Source organism: Nipponia nippon, unplaced genomic scaffold (genome assembly GCF_047370975.1).
Source record: "Nipponia nippon isolate SJK-2023a ecotype South Korea unplaced genomic scaffold, ASM4737097v1 scaffold_11, whole genome shotgun sequence".
NCBI classification, from domain to species: Eukaryota; Metazoa; Chordata; class Aves; order Pelecaniformes; family Threskiornithidae; genus Nipponia; species Nipponia nippon.
The window spans coordinates 28,984,491-29,006,907 of record NW_028262302.1 but is presented as its reverse complement, the minus strand read 5'-3'; the positions used below and the strand labels follow the sequence as shown (position 1 = coordinate 29,006,907).

The window sequence follows — 22,417 nt, the reverse complement described above, 5'->3', positions numbered from 1 at the left end:
CAAGCCTATGGACAGGCATACGTGGGGCATGGGGGCTCCTGAGAGCTGTGCAGCTCTCGGCATGGCCAACCTTTTCCTTTCATGCAGGAGCACACAAGCTGTTTGCTTGGAAGATAAAATGCAGAGGACCGACCAGAGAAGCTGGTGGCTCTGGCGGTAGGGCACTGTCCCAAGGCAGCCGCCCGCTGCGGAGCTCTGCCGCTCACCACCCCTCTTCCCCATCCCCTCTACCAGAGGGCGCCGGAGCCACGGCCGGGTTTTTGCAGGTGAGCTAACAGATGAGGACGTTCTACTTCTGCTCGCTTCGCTCCCAGCCCACACTTCGTTAGCCACAGAGGCAGCGTTACAGCCCTTGCTTAATTGCGGGCCTGCGCTGCAGCCAGGGGTGCAGGGAAGCGAGTGGCGCCGGCACCCGGGGAATTCGGGGCTGCAGCAAGGGAGGTACCGCCTGGCACGGCTGATCCCTGGGGACAGGCGAGGAGGGCGTCCATTGCCTTCGCTGGGATGACCCTAAGGACATCCAAACCACCCGAGGACGGTGTGGGGAGCAGCGACATTTGGGGGGTGCAGCAATGTTTGGGGGGTGCAGCCCACCCTAGCGCCCGGTCCCTGCCCGCTCACCTCCTCGCAGCCGCTGGAGGCGATGTGCGGGGGATGCGCTTCCTCGCTCAGCGGCTCGATGACAGTCACCTCGGCAAAGTCCTCCACCGACTCCTGGAACTCCGGCAGGGACCGCCGGCCGTAGCGTTTGCCGCCTTTGATGTACTTGGGCTGGGCTTCTGGGGAAGAATCTGTGAAAGTCAAGAAGAAAGCCCTTCGGTAACATGATTTTTGCAGATCCAGCTCCCAGGTGACAGCACACAGAGCTGGTTTGGTTGCAGTGTTTTGAGCACCAAATTGCCACCACCCTTCCCCCTGGGCAGACACCAGCGGCTGCTCCTTTCCAGGACCACTACCCTCACCGTGGCATCAGGCCTGATGGGTTGGAGTTGGTCCTGCTCCAAAAAAAAAAAAAAAAAAAAAAAAGAGGCTATCACAAAGTGGAATCAGGGCTCCATCTTCCTCACCCTTCCCCAATTCCCAAATCAAGTTTGCTCAGTGAACAAGCTGGGGAAAAAACCCCCTCAACCTTGCAAATGCAGCCTCGGATGGGAAGTCGATTAGGTCTCTCCTCCTTGCACTAATCTTCATTACCAGCGATAGGCAGGTTTAATTAGGGACAGTGTAGCGCTTGAGCAGCTCAGGTCTGCAGATTACACAGACACCAGGGCGACTGCCACTGCTTTCGGTGGATTTAAATCACAGCTCGATTAAAAGCGTGAAAACAACCGGGCGAGTGGAAAAAAAATTGGGCAAGTTTGGAGGCGAACATCTCCCGGGGCCCGACACGAGCAGCTGATCCGGGCGACGGCGGGGCAGGTCCCAGCTTGTGCTGTGCAACTAATGCCAACTGCAAGATCTAAATAACCCTTTGGAGTCGTCATCTAATTACAGGGGGCTCCGCTCGCATTCCCCGGCTCCCCGCAGCAAGCGCCTGCCTTCAGGGACTGAATTATCCGGGAGCACTCACGGACAGGGATCAAAACAAAAAATAAATAAGCACGTTTTGGGCTATTTTCAGTGAGAATCATCCGACGTCTGGAGCAGGGGGCAAATTAAACGGAGGACCAAATTAACCAGGGATTCAATTAGGGAAAGGCTGTCCGCCACACTTTGTTGCGGTGTTTGCTAACCTTACCATCGAAACCCCCCCAGGACTCGATCATCTTTATTTTCCGCCACTTGCAGCGTACCGAGGCAGTGGCAAGAGCAGCAGCTTTTTAAAATTTTATTTGCAGAGCGCTCCGGTACAAAATAAATGCAAGAGTGCAATACTAATAAGGAGCAGGGATGCTGTTCAATCATTGACAAACGGTACACAGAAAGCAGCGGGTCTCTAAACCCCCCTGCCCAAATGCCTCCTTGGATAATATTCCTTTAGATATGGAAGAAGGCTTCAAGCTTGTTAGAGGAAAAATATTCTGCAACTTAGCTATGCAATGAATTATAAAATACACAGGACTAGGAGGCCTTTGATTCCTCCAGCCTTGCACTCCATCCATCCATATTGCAGCTCTAGGGAACAAACCCGGCGCCCGTGTTTGAACAAGGCCATTTTAACAAGATTTGCTGCAGCTGGGACTCGCACATGAAAGTTGTGTGATGAAGTGCGCCGATAGAAAAATCGCACTGAGACAGGCTGATTAAGTAAGAGCCCGAGAACAAAAGCAAACCTTATCACTCCTATTAAAGCCTGCCCGGTGGTGAACAATCTCCATCGAGCAGCTCTCTCTGAAATGCTAATATTTGTGGCTACTCATTCACCCATTTATTTTCTCCCTGCCATCTCCCCCACCCTTGCAGAAGAGGGCTGGGGGGCTTTGTTTTGTTGGTTTTTGTTCCTCCCCTCGAGAAATAATTTTTCCTCCTGTAAGACAGAAACGCACCACCGCGCCCATCTGTCTTTGGAAAGATGCGGGAGAAACGAAGCCGTAATTTAGCAATAATGAAGCTATGGCTTCATTTCCTTCTGGATTTCCCAATGCTCAGAAGAGCCCCGTTTCCACCCCCCAACCCCGACAGCGTGTTTAACCACTGCTGCAGCTGAAAACCCAGCTGTACATGGAAACCCCAGCGCCTTCGTGCCATGCCAAGCGCTTTAACACCAAGCGGGGAAACGGGAGCGACTCCCCACTGCTGTGTTTTACGCATTCAGAGGCTGGCGGCTGATTTCTCTCTCTCCCCTTTGGTCTGAGCGCCTGGGTGTGCTTGTTTTCCCTTTGCAATTAAAAAAAAATTGTGAAGCCTGAAAACATCCCTGGGAGGGAAAGATGACCCTTCCCAGTTTGAGAAGAGCAGAAAGTTTGCTCCTGCCTTGCAAAGCTCCGACTTCAAAATAGGCTGTGCCTGAGCCCAGCTCCCAAGGCGATCCCAGCTCCCAAGGGGATCCCAGCTCCCAAGGGGATCCCAGCTCCCAAGGGGATCCCAGCTCAGGCACCCTGAAATCCCGTTTCCAGAGCCAGGGTGCTTTCGTTAACACTGGGTTACAGCTCTTCCCCTGCAAGCCCCTGTGCACCTTCGCACCGTTGGCTGCCGGCTGCATGGTGCAGAATAAAGCCCTCGTGTTATGGGGCCGTGGGCACCGCGCCGGCATAAGGGACCCCGGGCACCGCGCTGGCATAAGGGACCCCATCCTGCAGCCCCATCCCGGGGAGCACAGACCCAGCTCCTTTGCAGAAAGCCCCAGGCACCATCATCTCTGGAGCGGGTGTGCATGGATACCTCCCGTACGTGCAGCATCCTTAAGCCCCTCCGCCCTCCTGCTTGCCCAATGCAAACGCCCAGCGCAGCAGCCGGTGCCCTCGATGCTCCCACCACCCCCAGTATTTAGGGAAAGCTGAGCTCCCACCATCCCCAGTATTTAGGGAAAGCTGAGCACACATGCCAGCAAAAAGCAGCCACCCGTGCTCCTCAACCACAGAAAGTTCACTGATGACCTGAACTGAGTTTCTCATTTCCAGCCACATGATGAGGAAGGAGCAAAAGAGCTGCTCAATTCACCCGTGCTTTCAAAGGCACACGAAGAAACAGGAGGGAAATGTCAAAATCAATGCTTCCCGTGAGACAGATGCACATGAGACAGCCCCGTGTGCTATTTATCCCAAACACTGCAAAATACACCCCTGTATTGAACACGGAGGGGAGGCTGCTCTTGCTCGAGTCTGCTCTCTGGTACCCCCTTCTGCAGGCGAGATGCTGCTCCTCATAGACCCTCGCTATTGTGCGGCTGACAAGCCATCAAGAAAGGGGAAAAAAAGAGAAAAAGAAAATAGGTCGAACCCTCCCTGCTTCCTACAGCCCTCGGCAATGCGTCGGCTTAGTAAAACACACACTCCGGAGCTGGCGTCTAATGAGACACCGGGGTCTGATCTGCCCCCCTGCACTACCCCTGGGCTGGGGGTGGGAGCTGCCAGGAGAGCGAGCCTCTCGCCTTCCTTCCCCGCTGCCCGGGGGGGAGTTGTGACCCCCAAAATGCCCCCTGAAAAAAAAACCAAACCAACCAAAACCAACCCTAAACCTGCATTTCATAAGAACCCCCCTCGATTTAAACACTGCAGACAGGAGCCATTGCTTCCCCAGCTCACTCCCCGCCATCCATCTCAGCAGTTAAACGTCTCCGTGGTTAGAGATTTACACTTGATTTTCTGCCTTTCTGCACTAGATAAGTCATTTCGAAATCCTGCTCTGCTCTCAGACGCTGGGGAGGAGGGGGGGCTCCCCTTGATGGCGAGCAGCATTTTCCTGGGCCCAGCATCAAAGCCACCGAGCGCAGACAAAAGGGGCTTCAGAGGAGGAAGACCCTCGCCCCGCAAGCCTGTCGTTTAGAGGCAAAATTAATTTCTTTGCTGCTTAAGATTTGGAAGGGAGGGATCCTCTTCGCGGCAGCAGACAGCCTACTGCTGGGCAAAGCACATCGCAACTAGGATCTGCTAAATCCTAATCCCCCGAGACACCAGGTACTGTCTAAACTCCTCCTAGTCCTTATTTCACACTTGAGGCTCAGCAACCGAGGCAGAGAGGAGTAGCAGCAGGGTCACAGTGGCCCAAAACCAAGGCATTTTGGCCCAGAGGCATTGCCTGTCCCTAAATCACCCGCATCCCAATGGTGGCATTGATTTTATACCTGTCCCTACCCAAGTCTTCTTGCAGAGCTGGAGCCAGACCTTCACAGCCTTCCCGCCGCGGGTGGGATCCCTGCAAGGGCATCATCCCCACCAGCTCCTCTTCAGGAGGGCAACTCTGTCCATGTGCTGGGAAGAAAAAAACCCAACAGCCCCTCGTGACCGCATGGAGGATGGCATCAAGCTGCTCTTTAATTTGTCCTGGGTGTTCCCATAATCCTGCGCTCCACCCCGGTAATCCCTCCCTATCTGGGCTTCCAACACACAGAGCTGACTTTATTTGCCATAATGGGGAGGAAAAAAGCCTGATTTCCGCCCCCCCCCCGCCCCTAAACACCCACATAACTGATTTTTTTTTTTCCTTCTTCCCTATTTTATTGTCCCCAGACACCCCCTCACTGCTACAGCGACCCATGGACAAAGAGCATCGGCGGCAGCAGCACCCAGCCTGGGTCCCACAGGGCTCGCAGCAGCCATGGGCTCAACCAGTCACACTCCCGCATGCAGGAGCTAAAATAACCACTCAAATAAGCACTATTTTAAGACACATTCAGGCCTTTTTCTGCTTTTCCCGGAGTTTCCCCCACTCTGCTGCCCAGCCATGCCACTTCCCGGCAGAGCCGGGGTTTGCCCGGCCAGCTGATGCTCTGGTCACAGCTGGATCTTTGTCCCCACATCAACATCCTCGAGGGGACAGAGCTGATGACAGCGGCGCTGGCAGCTCTGCCTGCCTTGGTTTTCAGGGCTGCTTCCCAGGCAAAGTGCCTGCAGCCTGCCAGAACCATCCTCCGTGCCAGTCTTCCCTTTGGAAAGGGAATTTAGCTTCTTTGCCAAGAAAAAAAATAAATATATCAGCTGCTCTCTGCAAGCCTGAGTGCCTCTCCCACCTGCTGCTTCCCCCCCAAAACGGGGAAACCCCCACCGTCAGCCGCGTCTGCAGGAACCGCTTTTGCATCCCAGGGCAGTTTTGGTTCCTTGTCCCCAGCCCTGTGACCCCAGGGGCTGCTCCGGCGCCCGTGGGCTCCTTGTGCCGAGCTGCCCTCCCTGAGCCAGGCTGGGCTGCACCCGTGACGGGTGCCCTCGGCCGCGTAGCACGGTCGGTCTGGGGGCTGCAGGGGAGCGGAGACACGAGCCCTCCGGCCGCTCGCAGACCCAAGGGACCTTCCCACCGCCCACGTCCCCAAGTAAAATCACAGCACCAAGGCACACGGCTGCTTCCCTGCAGAGCAACCTCTCCAGATGCAGCAAACAGCCTTAAAATCTGTGCTTTTTTTTTTCCAAATTAAATTTTCATTTAAATGATATGATTTGGAGCCCTTAACTCAGTTTTTCCCAAGCCCGCGGCGGGCTGTAGCACCAGCATTTCCACAGTCACTGACAGTTTGACACCAACAGCACAAAGCAGCTTGTTCTCCAAATCTCAAGTTTGATCTAAATTAAAAGAAGCAAAGACTTCGGTGTTAACCGACCTGTCAAAACGCATTAAAAATAAAGGCCTCCCAGGCTTGCCGGGCGCAGGCTCCCTACCTGCACCGCGTGCCCTTTGATTACCTGCTGTGCAAAACCCGGTGACAGACGTGTCCCCAAGGAGGGCTCTCCAGCTCCCACGCAGCCTCTTGCCGGCTGCGTTTGTAATTTCCCCTGCAATAACCCCAAATGTAGCCCTTTCTGGAAGATTTATTTATATTTAAATCAAGCCGGAGCTTCTCAGCCAGATGATTCCCCAATAAACAGAGGGCTGGATTAGTTCTGGTTCGCCCAAGCTGCCTCCTGCTCCATGCCAGCTCCTCTCCGAGGGGCTGGAAGGGATTGGAGCGGACCCGACCCCTCGCCAGGCACCGGCGAGGCTCCCCTCTCGCTCCCGAGCGCCCACTGACCTGCGGGAAAACCGCATTAAGGGATGCCGGGTGCAAGAGCTGTCATCGCCCATCTCCCTCTAAGCATTAAGAGCTTCAGAAATGAGGAGTGGGAAAAAAAATAAAAAATCCATCAATTGCATCTCCTGGGCCCTGCAGTTTTTGCAGCCTATTTAAGGGGGAAAGTTGTCGTTTTGCTGACGGGCTGCGCTCTCGAGCACAGGATGCTCCCGCTGAGATTGATGCTCCAGGAGAGGAAACCTGGAGTTTCCCTCTCCCCCCTCGCTAAGCTGTTTTTTCCTTCAGGGATTTCAGGCCCTGGCTGCTCGGAAGGCAGGATTAGGGATTTACATACAGGTGTGGCCCCAGGCAGCCCCCCACTCCAGCTGGAGCTGCAGGGGCTCAGCCCTCACCCTGGCCCCACACCTCCCCAGTGCTCCCAGTACCACCGGTCCCTCGTGCACAGGGAGGGTGGGGCCCGCTGAAGCTATGACCTTAATTCCTGCTGAGGGTTGAAAAAGCCACATTTTCAAGGCACACTGAAACAAAGCAAGGAAAAACCAGGATGGCGAGGACTCACAGCACCCACTGCTTTCTCCGACCAGCCCCAGCCTGCTTTGTCAGAGGGCTCGTCTTGTTCAGAAACACCTTTGGGCCAGACTGGCTGTCCCCTGGGAGAAATAAAGTCACCTCGGAGCAGCTTCCTACAGGACCAAGCTCACCCTGCTCATCCCAGACACAAGGAAACAGAAGGGACTTTAAAAACCCAAAAGTCAGTGCTAGACAGGAGGGATATTTCCATGTCCAGCAGCCCATCCCCAAGCCTTTGCAGAGAGCCTCCCCTTATAACCTTCACAAAAACAGAGTGGCATCCAAAGCCGGCACGGGTTTTTGGCGAGGCACTGCTGTCCGCCGAGACAAATCCCACCGCCGGCCCCTGCGGAGGCACGGCAGGATCGCACCGGCTGCCAGGGCTGCCGCCGGCTCAGCCCAGAGCGGAGGCTCCCCGGGGGCAGAGCTCCCAAACCCTCCCACCAGACCAGGGCTCCTGCGCCGGGGTCCCACCACCTCGGGGCCTGGCTCCCGGCAGCGCCGGAGGGGAGAGCGAGGGATGCGCCAGCCCCAGCTGGGAAAAAAGCAGCAGCAGCATTAAAGCAGCCATTTGATTGCCTGCCCATAGCCATCTGCTGCAGCTGGCGAGCTCCTAAAGCATCCCTGGCCACCAGAAACGACGCGGGATAGAGAGACCTCAGCCCATTTAGCAGCCATGGGACATCTTGAGCATCTGAAGTGCTGTTAGCTGTCTACACGCAGACATCACGTGCCTTTGCAGGCATTTAGATTGTGGTAATGGGATATAAATATCTAATAGCTCAGAAAATGCTTTTGTACAAGGCTCCACAACAGACCTTAACTCTCCCTTCCCCCTAGGTCTGGGCACCCAAGCAGAAGAACTTAGCACCTAAAAAGCACTTTCTCTTCTAAGATCCTCTGTGAGAGCCACCCAAGTCTGCTTCACCAAAGAAAATGTACCATTTTAGAGAATTCTAGTATGTACCTGCTTCTTGGAAGTGCTCTTCATTTGAGAGGGTTCTGGATAAGATGAGGATAAGTGCTTCTTTAAATTGGTCAAAGTGGACCTGTGGAAAAAAAGGAAGAAAGGAGGAATTCAACTAGTGCAGATAATTAAATATCAGGCCAATAACCCAGCAGGAAGATGGGCAGCAACGTAAATCTCTCAGACCACCACGCCGAGCTGAGAGCACGCCTGTGCCCACCAAGCGCCTTGGCAAGGGGCACGAATGAACCTCAGCTCGTTCAGGTTTGGGGCCTGGAGAAACGACAGCAAGCAACACGAAGACACAGCCAGTGCCTTTGAGCATGCGAAAAAGTGATTGTTATCACAACGACCCAAAGCCACTGCTTTATGCATTAGCTGAGTTTTTTCCATCAAGCAAGAACCCGAAATAGCGTGTCCAGAGGACCAGGGAGCTTCTCCATCGCTTGAGATGACCTGGCCAGGGTCGGTGTATCTCACTGTAGGAGCCCAGTCCTGACCAGTGACGAGGTACTCGGTTGTGGAAATGCTCCGCTGCCCTAATTAAGCTTCAGAAAACGCTTTCCAAAGCGGACGGCAGAAAGTCGCACCCTTTCCAGGGCGGCCCTGCCCCAGCTCCTGCCTGCTGCAAGGGCTGGACTGGAAATACCAGGTCTGGAGCGCGGCTATGGGAAAAGCAAGGAGGGATGATCCTACCACTGGGGTAATTTTTTCCCTTCTTTTCCATCTGTATCTTCCTGGAAAGCCTCCTGCCTCAGCGCCACGAACAGTTGCGAAGGGGCTAGAGCATCCTTCACAGCCGGGCTGGGGAATGTCAGCAATTCCAGCCGTGGGGGACGGAAACCCGGGGACAGCTGGGGAAGCTATTTGACATGGGTCAGTGGCGAGGCAGAGCTGGCTGCTACGATTTCTTTTGGCTAAATAAATCTTAGGAGAATTTTTAGCATCGAACGAGAGACTTTGTATGTAAAGAAGCCACTGAGGTTGCTCTTGCTGGCAGAGTCGATCGCTGGGAATCCGGCACGAGGGGCAGGAGCCGCAGTCAGAGGGGATTTTAACGCTGCTGGGGGAGGCACAAGCAGCAAAGTTCAGGTCTGAAGTTTGCCAGCTTGATCTCGGGGTTGAGCCAGCCCAAAAAAAGAGCAACATGCTCCCTGGCAGGCAGGGGCCGGCAGCAGGGCTGGGGGCTCAGCCACGGGCCCCCGGGGAAGGGGAGCACCTCGCACCACAGCTCGGGTGGTGCGAATCACCCCTGCGGTTTTAAACACAGGCTCCCCGAGTAATTAAACAGTTAGAAATATGGTCAGCAAAGGAACTTATCAGGGACGCCTTCATCTGAATGCTAATTGCTACCATTCATTTCCAAACGCTGGTGTACTTCAAAAGGACAGTTTACAGAGATAGGAGAATTTGCCTGATTAAAAAAACTTGACATTTAGACTTAAATGAGGATGAATAAAAGATGAGGGTGTTCGAATAACAGGTCCCCTCCCGCGGGATCTTCTCGGGAAGGGAACGGTGACAACAGCCACGGGGACAGACAGAGCCGGTCCCTCGGATGGGTGCTGGGGCTGGGTTTGGATGGGACGCCATGGCAGCAAGAAAACAAAATAAAAATCACTTTGCATCACTCTTGCAAACACACCGAATGAGAGGGCAGAGTAAAACCACCCGGGCAGGTGCGGAGAACCCGCGCTGCCCAACGAGCCCCGTAGCTTGGGTTTGCCGAGAAGCACTAACGGAGCGGAGGAAGGACAAGGGGGGCTGAGCCCTCGCTGCCGCAGCTGCGCGCGGGACAGATGGCTGCGGCGTCGAGGCCACAGAGCGATTTTACCATGACCACCCCGTCCAAAGGAACCCGGGGAAGATTAGGCTGCGGGGCAGGAGGCGGCCATCCTCCAGCCCCCCGTGCCAGCCCTGCAGCCGGTCGGCCGTGCAGCAGGATTAAAAATTTAAAATGCAAATCAGCAGCATGGAGACACACAGAGGGGTCCCGCAACGCCTTCTGAGCGGCGGCACCCTAGCTGTAGCCCAAGCTGGCAGAGAGGGGGATATTTTTCTTCAGGAAAACCTCCGGCCCACCCAGAGATGATGGTTATCAACAGCAGATAACCAGGAAAAACAGATCCTGCTTGTGGTGTGCATTTACCTTGGATGCTGCATGTCTGTTTACAGAGCACTTAAAGAGAGAAATGCAACTGTTAAAGTTAGAGCTGTGCTCAAGTACAAGCCAGGCAAGGCAGCCCGTGGGACGGCAAAGCCACGGGCCCTACAGTATCTCACATTTTAAAGAAAGCAATCCTTTGCTTCTGCTCTGCTCCTCAGCAATGTCCTTGCTCTGTGTCTCCATCCAATTTAAATGTCAGCGTGCACGCAGGCGGGATGTGCATCCCCGGGAGATACGGTGCAGGCAATGGCTGCATCATGGAGCACCCCACACGTGCGGGCTTGGTGTCCACACGCCTCCAGCACCCACGTGCTGGGACGGAGGGTCACAATCCTGCCTGGAAAGCCCACGCCAGGGATGCTGCGGGCTCCCCACGAGTGCAAGGGGCACTGCCAGGGATGCGACAGCCCGTGTGGGCAGGCACACGTCTGCATCAATCGCCTTTGGTTTTTGCTTAGAGAATATTCCCAACAAAAGGACGGGCCTGGAGAGCCCCGGGGAGGAGAGCACTAACTGCGGCAGTGTTGCACAAAGCGCCATCCACTTCTGGAAGACAGCCTCAGACACTCAAGCCAAACCAAAAACTTTATAAACGCAAGGCAGAAAGCATTCAGCAGCCAAACAGTGTCAGGGTATTTAAAGTCTGATACTCTTTCCAATGTGCTCAACTGAACTTGGGGTATTTTGGAAGCACCAACTTGTGCACCTGCTCACAGGGGCCTCGAACAGCAACTCCAGAGCTGACCCAAACCAGCCCGAACGCAGCAGAGCCTGGCGGCAATGGCGTGGCCTGTGTTCGTGCCCACCCAGAGGCACGGATCAGGGACAGCACACGTGTCCCTGCAAACCCCCAGCGAGACCCGGACTCTGCACAGTGCCGGGCCACATTAAGTCCCTGGCGAGGAGAATTTTGCCAGAACAAGTAAATCGGAGGCAAACAAGACTACTATGCCAATACAGACATAGCAAGCCCAGCCCAGCTTCCCCGCGGTAATCAGGGACCAACCAAGCTGCTGGCTGCTGAGCAACCCCAGCACCTTTGAGAAATCCGGATGTCTGTTTTAAAGCAAGTTTCCTATGAAGCCGTGACTTACTAGCACTAGAAAGAGAGCGTGTATGTGCCAAGCTACCTGCTGCTTCTCGCTGTTTGTCCCTGCAATGCAAAGCAGCAGTCTGCAACCCCTGTCTCTCCGGGGCAAACGAGCATCGGTGGCTCCTTCCAGCTCCGTCTCCATCTTCAAGCAGAGTCCTTTTCCCAAAGCCCTGTCCCTGCTTACAAACTCCTTCCAGCAGCAGTGGCCAGAAGGTTGCAGAGGGAAATGGCAGGTGGGGAAGACATAGGGATGGGGCAACCTTGCAACCAAGTCTCCTGCCTGGCATGCAAAAATCCACCGCGCGTTAAGTGGAGCAGCGACACAGCGGGCTCAGAGGGAATACCTTTGCGAGAGGTCACCAGCTGAAGTATTGAAGGGAGCTGACGAGTGAAACCCCACGCCGCGGCGTCCTTGCTGCAGGCTCACTAATGCAATAGTGCAGGGGCAGGGTGAAACCTGAACTCCTCGTCCCTGCTCGAGGACGGCCGAAGCACAGTCCTTGCGCAGGGTCCGGAGGTGCTCGACTTACCCCCATCCCTGCAAATCATATAACCGCAGTCATCGCTGCAGCCCGTGAGCACTGTCCCCGAGACAGCACTCTGCGTTAGCTGCTAATTAACAGGCACTGCCTGTCAGAGGCCGGACGAGAAGGGCACGCCTGCACGCATCCTCTGCGTCCCACGGGCAAGGGGCCCGAGGAAACAGCCTTCCCGAGGAATCCCAGGAATTGCTCCGAGCATCGCCTCCGCACGAGAAGCTCTTCTGGGATGGTTTGGCTCTGCTGCGAGCCAGAGCAGGATTTACACACCCCCGCCAGACCCCGGAGATAGCATGTACTCGTTAATCCCCAAAGCACGGCACAGAGCGGGACAGGGAAGGCAGCGCGTGCAGCCCCTCGCTGGGATGCCGGCTCAGCTCCCGGTCCACCCCAGCAGCCCCATCACGCCGCATCCATCCCCAGAGCAGAGCTCCCGGCACAAAAGCAAGCACGTGGCCCCGCCGAGTCGTCCCTCGGCAGACAAAACCGTCCCCCCGCTCCCTCCTCCCTGGTGCCCTCCCATAAATCCAGGCCCCTGGAAGTGCAGACAAACAAAGGCTGCTCCCGCCGCCGAGAGGGACCATCTGCGGCAAGGAGCCGGCGGGGCAGGTGCAAGAAGCCCGCGCTCGGGGAGCAACATGTTTGCTGCTATTCTCCCGACAGGCTCCCTAGGAAACCCGGAGGATTTGATAGCTATTAGATCAGGCTCGTACTTAGACATGGACCATTGCTGCTGCTAACAAGCACAAACGCCAGGGAGACATGAGGAAACGCTGGAGACAAAGATTATTCTGACATTCAAGTTACAGGTTGTAAGGGAGGACCTGGCCCCAAAGACAAAGGGGAGAAATGAAATCAAAATGCTCCTCGGGATAGCTCACAGGGCTGGAGCTCCTGGCTGGAACAGGGCGAGTGTCACCCAGCACTTGGGATGCTTTAGCAGGGGCTTTTTGGTGCCGTTGGGCCGAGCGGTTTTGCTTTTCACCCACCCTGAGCAGGTCACAGGGAGGAGCCCTGTTGCTTTAGCCCTGACCAGCTGCGACAACCACATCTTTAGTACCGCTCTTCCTTTCCCTCTATCCCACCATCCTGCGAGCGGCAAAGCTGGATAACAGCATTCGAGCGGCAGAAGCTCAAGAGCAGCACGGAGTCTCCGGTGCCCAACCAAATGCCACACTGCAACTCCAAAGGTCAGAAACCTCCGTCTGGATCCATCCATGCTCCCGCACCAGCGCCACTCGCTGTCAGCGGAAGAGCTACGGCCCCAGGGCAGGTGAGGAAGAGGAGGCTTTGTTCATTAAAGGAATTATTTTGTTATGTGAAAACTGCAGTTTGATAGGAAATTGGAGTCGGGACAGCTGCTTAGCTCATGTCTATCCAGAGCCCTGGCTGCCCTGCTCTGTGTTTTCTGATTTTAATGAGCAGTGATGGGATTTCAGGGTGATTTTGAAGGAAGAATCCAAGGCACTCCGAGCACAGCGTGCCGGGAAGGAGGGAGCAGGAGCACAAGGACATCCATGCTGAACATGAAGGTCCCCCCCAGGGGCGAGCAGCTTGTGCTCAACACCCTGGCATTTAACTCTATAAAAGTACAACCACAATTGAAAAATCGCTTTGGAAAGCGTGCTGTGCTCACCAGCCACAGCTCCCCTGCGGGCTGGCGGGACACTGCAGCCTCGCGGAAGGAGCCATTTGTCCCCAAAAACTTGTCCTAGGTGGGTCTGTGATAACGGCAGCTGCCTGTGACACCAGCATCAGGTAACACGGACCTGCCAGCTCTGCCAGTGACTGCTGGAGTTGGACAATATTCTCTGCTTTAGAGAAACGTGCATGACTGCATGTAGCCCCACCAGTTTAACTACAGCTTAAGTCAACGTAAATCACAGGCTCAAGCCCTGGCTTTAGGTCCCCGTCGCATCCCAAGCGCCGCAGAGTTTGTGCAAGCACCCGGTGAGCTGGTTCGGGGAGATGACCCAGGCCGGCAGCGGCACTAACCGTGCCCTGTGAGCCAGCGCGGGCTCGGCCAAGCACCGGGGCAAGGGCAGCGGGGACCCGGCGCTCAGTCCGGCCTTGGACACTGGAAAAAACACACCCCGCATCAGTGCGACGCCAGCACACAAGGCTAAGCGTAAAATGGTGGTTTCTGAGAGTTTCAGATGGCCTCCAGTCAGGGAAGACAGACCAGCAAGCAGTTCCCTTCCCCGTTATCACAGATCCCCCTCTCGGAACCCGCCCTGCGCCCACCCTGCTCAACAGAACAACAGACACTGCAAGTCCTGCAGCCCCAGAGCCTCAGGGATGTTGGATATTCACAACTTACAGACATTGAGCCTCTTTCCATCACCCTCCCACGCGCACAGGAGCAGCTGCCCGGCACTGCCTTGCTCCCAAGCCCCGGACCCCCCCATTGCCCCCCACCATCACCCCAGCCTTACCCTGCCTAGGAGGTTGCCTTGGAGGAGGGTCTGCTGCAGCGCCGGGGCCACCTCCTCCAGGTGCAGCATGTGGCAGAGGTCGGTGAGCTCCTCCTGCCCCAGGGACCCCGTGCCCGTGCTGTCGAAGCTGTCGAAGAGCTCCTTGAGGCGAGCTTCATACTGGTCCTGCTCAGCTTCATCCATCCCATAGCCTGCCACGCTCACCTGCGGGGAGAGACGGGGCCGGTGAGCATCAACCGCAGCGCCCACGGCACAGCATGTGAAGGTGAAAACCCCAGGGCTGAGCTGGGTGAACCTGGTGCTCTGCCACCCCTCCGGCCTCTCGCATCCCACTGGGTGAAGCCAGAAGTCGCACAGCAGAAAGACCAAGGGAAAACTCCCTGCAGAGCCAAAGCCTCGGAGTGGGGACAGCCCGGGTGGCTGGGGCAGCCCTGGGTTGCACGTCCCTAACTGCCGCCTCGCGCTGGCTCCAGGAGCAGCTCATTTTGCTCATCTGGAGCAGCTGAGCTGCTGCAGGGAAAATCGTTCCCTTGAGCTCCCCTGGATCCCAGGTGATGCCTTGCCTGCCTTACTGAGAAGATAAACAATGATCCCAGCTCGGCAGCAGTAGGGAGCAAAGCGGGGGGCTCTGCCTGCGCAGGAGAGGGCGGGAGATCCCAACCGCTGCCTCTCCCCACACCCCGAACGCTTCGGGCCAGCCAGCCACCCGCGTACACCCCCCTCCACGAACACAAAACACAGCCCCGCACCAAATGTACTCCTTTTTGTATCGGCCTGGGTGCAGGGAGCCCCAACGCGCCGTCAGCCCTGTTGACGCCAGCCTGCAGCACCTCTGCTTTACTTCGTGACCCTGGCACAAAGCCACACGGTGCCCTGTGCCCAGGGAGGACACGTCCCCGCTGGGTCACTGCCCAGTCCCGTAGCACTCACTGCACTGCTCTCCTTTAGGTACTTCAGGTCAAACCCTGCCTGAAGGCAGAAGTGTATTTGATGGGGACACTGCTAGGGTGGCGGCAAACCCAGCCCCAGAGCAGAGCTGACCCCAGCATGGAGACAGCTGAGACGTACCTGGTCCCCTGCACCGGCAAACAAAGCCCTAGTGGCTTCCCCGCCACTCGCCCAAGGGCTTCGTCCTCCCCTCCAAGTCAACAGTGTTTCATTTCTCTCATCCCATTGCTAACCAGAGCATCGCAGCCCCTGGAGCTCTTTTGGCAGGGGAGCAGGGAGGGAAATTTCCTGTTTGAAATGAAGGATTCGGCTGGCATCCATCTCCCCAGCCTGGCTGCGGGGCTCCCCACCGGCTCGGGGCAGCAGCAGCTTAACCCAGTGCCAGGACACAGCCTTGGCGTGCATGGCCACTGCGGGGGACGTGCCACCACCCCGAGGGGCACAATAGCCACGGCAGCCCATCACCGGGGTGCAATGGGCATCGCAGGGACCCGGCACCCCAAGGCCACAACCTCAGGATGCTCGGCCAGCCTCAGACCATTGCCCAGCGCCAGCCAGGTCTCTGTGTGAATTTTGTTTTGCCCACGTTGCTGCAGGTTGTCTCGGCCAGATTCCCCAAAGCGGGGGTACAAACCCCCTCACCGTCCAACCCTGCTACAGAGCAGCCACCTCCCCTCCTCCCTCTCACCATCGCAGGGTTCCTGCGGCCTCCTGCGTCACCGGCGCTGCTCATGGACACCCCAGAACAACCGACCTGCCCCGACTGCAAGGTGCAGCCCGATTTCACCCCCCTGCCCACGGCTGCAGCCTCGAGGATCGCTCTGATCTTCAAGAGCATCATGAGCCACCACATCAGCTCGCACAAGCGCCCCGCAGCAGGGGGGCACTCAGGAAAGCCTGTCCCACCAACGCGGCTGGATAACTGGGAAACCTCCGGGGCAGACACTGCAGCAGCCTTGATTTCACTGGCCACAGCAGCGGATGCCAACGCGGAGCTGCACCGGGCTCCCACGCCTGCTGAGGGATGCAGGGCCGGTGCCAAGGGGCGTGCAGGGTCCACGGGCCAGAAATAGCCCAGCCTGGCTGTCCTTCCTCCCGTGCTGACACGGGCAAGGACAGCAGCATCGCCAGACCTCTCGAGAGAGCCGACAATCCCTCCCCATCCCCACATCGCTCTACCTGAGCCTCACACCCTCAGTGTCCCCTGGTTTTTTACCTCCCCAGATGCCTCTTGAGCTGCTTTCGCAAAGCACCCAAGCGCTGCAGGGAGGAGCAAGGGTGCAGATGCATTTGCGTTCAACCCAGGGCGCAGAGGAGAAGTCAGCACCCAAAAACTCAGGTGCCTGCAAGCAGAAGGAAGGCATCAAACTAGTTTCCCAGTTCTCACGCTGGCAACCCCATTTCCCATTTGCACGCCCGGGGCTCAGTGGTGGCTGCTGCCAAGTACCAGCGTCAGGAGAGCCCTGCATGCCCCGGTCGTACACCCCGGCAGCCCCAAAACTCACAGCCGAGCCTGCAGCAAAGGTGACTCCAACCCGTGGAGCTTCCCAGGAATTTTTGAGCCTCTTATCTTCAGGGTCAGCTACCTCCTGCACCCCAGAGACCTCTCCAGCACCCGACCCTAGCTCCACAGCACCAGAACCAGTTCCCCCAGTTAGTTAGACAGTGCAGAGAGCTAAAAGCCACCTCCCAACATGTCCCCAAGCACCCATGCTGCCAGAGCATTGGGGTCACCCTCTCTCGATGCTGTACCAGCAGGCAGCCCTAGAAAACTTCAGAGTCTGGATGGGCTGAGGGAGGAGGCACTGGGCAGCCCATAAAACCAGCAAGAAAAACGTGATCCCCAAAGGAGAAGAGCATTGGGTGCATGGTCCCTGCCTGGGGCCAGGCCTGCCCTATTGTCCAGGTGAGCTTTTCGCGAGGGCACGGTGGCCCCGGCAGCCTTGCACGTCCCCACAGCGAGGGACGGCCGGAGCTCACTGGGCTCCGCACCAGCTCAGCACGACCCAGCCACCCCTGCGCAGCCCAGGGAGGGCATTTCATGCTTCCCGGCATAAAAAGCATCAGAAATAAAGAAGGACAACGCTCTTCGCCTACCTGCAGTCAGTCAACGACAGCGAGCTGCCGGCAGCGAGGCAATCCCGCACGCATCCTGCACAACCTCCATCTTAGGAAGCCGGCTCCGGCACGCAGCCGGCTGTGCAAGGTGACCCAAGATGCCTACTCCCAGCTGAATTATTCAGCAGCGCTTCGAGAGGGGGAAAAAAAAGAAAACCACCCAACCCTGCTACCTGATGCGCTCGCGAGGCTGCCTGGCATCACCCAGCAGTCAAAATAATGAGGTCAGCGGCATCAGAGACCCGGCGCGCACAGCCGCCCTCCGCACCCGCGCGCCGGAGCTGCCTCGCAGGGTGGGAGATGGGAGACTGGCAGCAGAGAAAGGGCTAAGAGGGGAGGGAGGGAAGACAAGAGGCACACAAAGCCCGAATTAAACCCCAGCCTTTCATCTCTGCTCCAGATGGGCCAGCAGCTGAGATGCAGGAGGGCGCCCGGAGCCGGCAGGATAATAGGGGCGGGCGGCAGCTGAGGGGGGCTCCCCGGTCCCCTGCAAGGAGGAGAGGGGCCGTTCCCCACGTAGGGCATCACTTTCTGCAGATTTATAGCTGGCCTTCTCTGTCGTCTTAAGTCCCCCAAAACGACCGGCTTGAGCAGACGGCGCAGAAAGGTGCGGGTTTGGGAGAAGTGCTTGGAGTCATAACCACATTAGTCTTTATTTCTCTTCTCCCTATAACAAGTCCCGGGAAGCAAAGCACTCAGGCATGATGAGAAAAGGAAGTTTTCACCGGCGTTTCTTTCCTTCCTTTAAATCCACCCCCTCCCGAGAGCCAGATAACCTTCACGACGCACAATGTAGAGGCCTGATACGACTAAATTCTCAGCTAAATTTAACTCAAACAATATAGGCTTAAACGGTAATTACTGCTTCTCATATTAAGTGCCTGGAATCAATATCAACCTCCAAGCTTTAGCCTCAAACTAACGAGGACACAGATTACCTGGTCAATCAATGGCACCATCAAGTAAAAACACTACAATTAGCACAATGCCTTTTTTTTTTTTGTGCAAAACACAATTAATACAAGCAGCACGGTTGCTGCTGCGCAGGGGCACGACATGAAGATTTCAGGGATGCTCTGCCCGGATGCCAACGTCCCCTCTCCAGGGCTATGGGCTACCCTGCCTCCTCCCAGCCAGCTCCTTCAAGGGATAGCAAGGAAAATGTTGCTTTTGCCACTACCCTTGATTGCCTCCACTCAAACGAGGGATGCCCAGCAGAGCGGCATCACCGGCCACCTCCAAAACACGTGCACCCGCTCCCCGAGACATCACCGTCCGGTAGCGTCCACCCCGCGCCGAAGAGCAAGGCCACGCGTGGGCAGGTCAAAAGCAACTTGCCCTTCCCTATATACTTCGGACAACCAGGACAATGTGAACACAGTTGGCAAAACCACCAGGACCCCAGTTTTTAACAGCAGGGTTTATGATGAGATGCCCAGCAGCCACCGAAACCAGACCCTTGAGCCCTTGCTGGAAAACCAGAGCTGAGGTTGTCTCATCTAACTCATTATCTCCTTCCCCTAATGAACCATCTCATCCATCGCAGCTGCGGCTAAGCTGCTGTGATTCACCGCGTACATCCCCAAACCCGCATGCTGCTGCCTGCGTCGGGGCGATTTCTGAGCCCAGCCCACCCCGCACACCCCGTCCCCTCTTGGGGAGCCGCGACTCCACAAAGGGTCGCACCGAGAAACCAAAGGGAACGGGAAAAAAAACCCAAAAGGACAATGAAGCACCCAAATATCAGTAAATCACTTGACAGCACGCCCGGCTCTTCAAGGGTCACCACCAAAGTCAGCTTTACAGCTGGCGGTTCCTCCCCCCCATTGAGCACGGTCATAATTTTTGCAGCCCAGCGCTGGCTGCTTTGCACCTCAATGCCACCTCTCGCCGTGCTCCCCAAAACGCGGCCAAAGCCTCCAAAGTTGGCAGAAAAAAAAAAAAAAGGGGGATTCTGTTAACCAAGCTCCACTCCAGATTAGCAAAGCAACGATGGCACATAAAGCGCTATAAGTTTATGTAAAGAGCTTCAAAAGAAGCGCAGCGTTTTGAATATTCACGCCACCCCGGTATTTGCATTGTAATGGGGCCTTTCAATAAGCAGCCTTCCCCTCAATAAGGAAAAACAAAGCGCCCATCTGTTTTGATTTTGCAAATCAGGCTGGAGTTGCACTGCAAGAACTCGGGGAGCCCTGGGTGCGATAAAGCCCAAGGTAGAGGCACAAAGCTGATTATTTCAGAAGTAAACAAAGCCAGTCGGCAATTTATCCAGCGACGCCTCGCGTGCCGGGAAATAAGGGATTCGGTAATTCCCGCGGAGCTCAGCCCTGCACCGGCTCCGATAAACGCGGGCCGTGCTGAATCACGGCGATAACACCACGCATCCATCGCGCCGCGGGGACCCGCTGGCCGTCATCCCCGTTTCGGTGAGCAAACGGGGCAGGATAAACGCCCCCACCCAAACTGACACCCACCTGCAGGGAAAGCCCCCGGCGCACCCAGCCGACACCCCAGGCTGCAGATTTGGGCTTTCCTGGCCCGTGGCCTCAGCCCCATCCTTACCCTGATGGGCCAGAGGTGACGGGCCCACGGTTGGTGGCCAGACAGCAGATGCCGTCTGCCGCCCTGGTGACAGCAAAGGCTTCGCCAATGACAAAACAACTGCTGTTATTAATTCTTCCAGCCACAGCCTGTGGCTGCCTCAGCTCAGCCCGGGGAGAGCTGGTCCAGAATCCGCTCCCACCCCCCGAGTTTTGGGGCGCTTGGAGCATCTCTCTGGTGACAGGATGGGGACGCACCGCAGGACGGGGTGCCCTTGGCAGGAGGGCAAGCAGCTTACCCCTGCGGACCACTGCCACCAGCGCGAAGGCCACCGCCGAGGACGGCGGGGGGCTTTGGCGTAGGGAACCCCCCCCACCCCACCCCACGCAGGCACCTCTCCGCGCCCACCCACTCAAAACCCCCTCTGCCTACAAGACCCCCCCCCCCCCCCAGCATCCCCCTCCTCCTCCTCCTCCTCCAGCACCCCCTCCTCCTCCTCCAGCACCCCCTCCTCCCCGGCACCCCCCGCCCCTTCCCCACGCACCCACCTGGCCGCTGCGCCCCTTCCCCGCCGCCCCGCACACGCGGCCGGCCGCGCCGGGAAGGGGCGGGCTGCGCCCCGGTACCGCCCGCATAGGAGGGACCAACGGCGACCAGGGCCCCCCCGCAACCCGCCCGGGTTGCCCGGTCATCCCCCAACCCGCCCGCCCGCCGTGCTCGGCGCTGCACCCCCGGCGGCGCGGCCCCGCTCCCCTCCCGGGCTCACCCGGCGCGGCTGCCGGTACCGGTGCCTGCGGGCGCGGCGGAGCGGAGCGTTGCGGAGCGGAGGGAGGGAGGGAGGGAGGGAAGGAGGGGAGGTGCCGGCTTCAAATGCGGCGGCGTTTATTGGGCCGAGGCTCGGGGGCGGCCCCGGGGCGGGGGCGAACGGCGGCCTTTGTGCGGCGGGGCCCCGCTGGCAGCGCCCGGGCCCGCCCCGCCTGGCAGCGGCGGCGGCGGCAGGGGCCCGCACCGCGGGTGGCGGCTGCCTGGGGTCCCCCCCGCCGTCCCGCACCCCCGGTGGCACCGCCGTGGTCCCCGCTGTCCTGGCCCCCGGGTGGCATCGCCTCGGTTCCCGCCATCCTGCTGCACCCCAGGGTGGCATCACCCCGGCTCCTCACTGTCCTGCACCCCAGGGTGGCATCACCTCAGTTCCCACCATCCTGCACCCCAGGGTGGCATCACCCCGGCTCCTCACTGTCCTGTCCCCCGGGTGGCATCGCCTTGCTTCCCACCATCCTGCTGCACCCCAGGGTGGCATCACCTTGATTCCCACCATCCTGCACCCCAGGGTGGCATCACCCCTGCTCCCCGGTGTCCCGCACCCCAGGGTGGTATCCCCTCTGTTCCCACCATCCTGCACCCCAGGGTGGCATCACCCCGGCTCCTCACTGTCCTGCACCCCAGGGTGGCATCACCTCAGTTCCCACCATCCTGCTGCACCCCAGGGTGGCATCACCCTGGCTCCCGAATGTCCTGCACTCCAGCGTGGTATCCCCTCTGTTCCCACCATCCCGCACCCCAGGGTGGCATCACCCTGGCTCCCTGTTGGCCTGCACCCCAGGGTGGCATCCCCTCGGTTCCTACCATCCTGCACCCCAAAGTGGCATCACCCCAGCTCCCCACTGTCCTGCACCCCTGGGGACATGGCCCTGCAGTGCCTCATTGTCCCAAAAAACAATGGCACATCACCTGGGCTGCCCCATGCCTGAAGGCCACAGCACCATGTCACCCCACTGTCCCCCACCCTGGGGACATGGCACCCCGGCTCCCTGCCATCCCGGGGCCTGCGGGGTCGGCATCCCCCCGGGTCTCCTTGTCTCACCGTGATGCGACACGTGGCACCCAGCCCTTCCGCTCACCCCAGCACCCGTGGTGGCTCGGCACACCAACCCGCCTGTGTCCCCCACTCGCTTTGGGGGGGGCACAGCCGGGGACAACCCCCTGCCCCATGGGCCATCCCGCGGGGGGCTCCGGGGCGCTGACGCACCACCCGTGGGCACCAGCAAAACTCAAACCCTCACTTAAACCTCGGCAGCCCTCATTAGAGGCTGGAGCTCAGCGCCAGCAGGCACAGGCTGAGCGGCAGGGAGCCGGCGGTCCCCAAGGCTTGTGGCTTGTGGATTCTCTGGTGGCTAATAAGGGGTTCAGCTCACACTGCAATTTGCTCTTGCACAATTGCATGGGTTTATTTTGCTGCTTTTTTTGTGAAAATGCTAAGGACGTAATAACTTTGAAGCCCTCTTCCCTTTTTTAAGAAGACTCTGAAATTGGTCTGCAGGGTCAAAATATTTATGGGGGAGGAGCAAGGGAAACACAACAGCCTCGCAGCCAGATGTACAGACGCGCAGCGGGTTGCATAAGCCTTGCTTCGATAGCAAACCAGGCTTAAAACCCCACGAGAT

The 22,417-nt window shown here is 57.7% G+C and overlaps 1 protein-coding gene across 3 annotated transcripts in view; it reads right to left on the bottom strand.

The window, feature by feature from the left end:
- The window catches only part of NIN (ninein), a 67,632-nt gene extending 46,818 nt beyond the window's left edge, over window positions 1–20,814 (bottom strand). For all 3 annotated transcript variants that reach the window (XR_015702131.1, XM_087746883.1, XM_087746884.1), the window contains exons 1-4: window positions 20,743–20,814; window positions 14,370–14,573; window positions 8,136–8,217; window positions 622–791 (exon numbers count right to left, since the gene is read on the bottom strand). Coding sequence is in view for 2 of the 3 variants with exons in the window: in XM_087746883.1 (XP_087603009.1) it covers window positions 622–791; window positions 8,136–8,217; window positions 14,370–14,552 (435 nt within the window). In the remaining variant the exon portion in view is untranslated. The remainder of the gene's footprint in view (window positions 1–621; window positions 792–8,135; window positions 8,218–14,369; window positions 14,574–20,742) is intronic.
- Window positions 20,815–22,417: the final 1,603 nt, after the last annotated feature.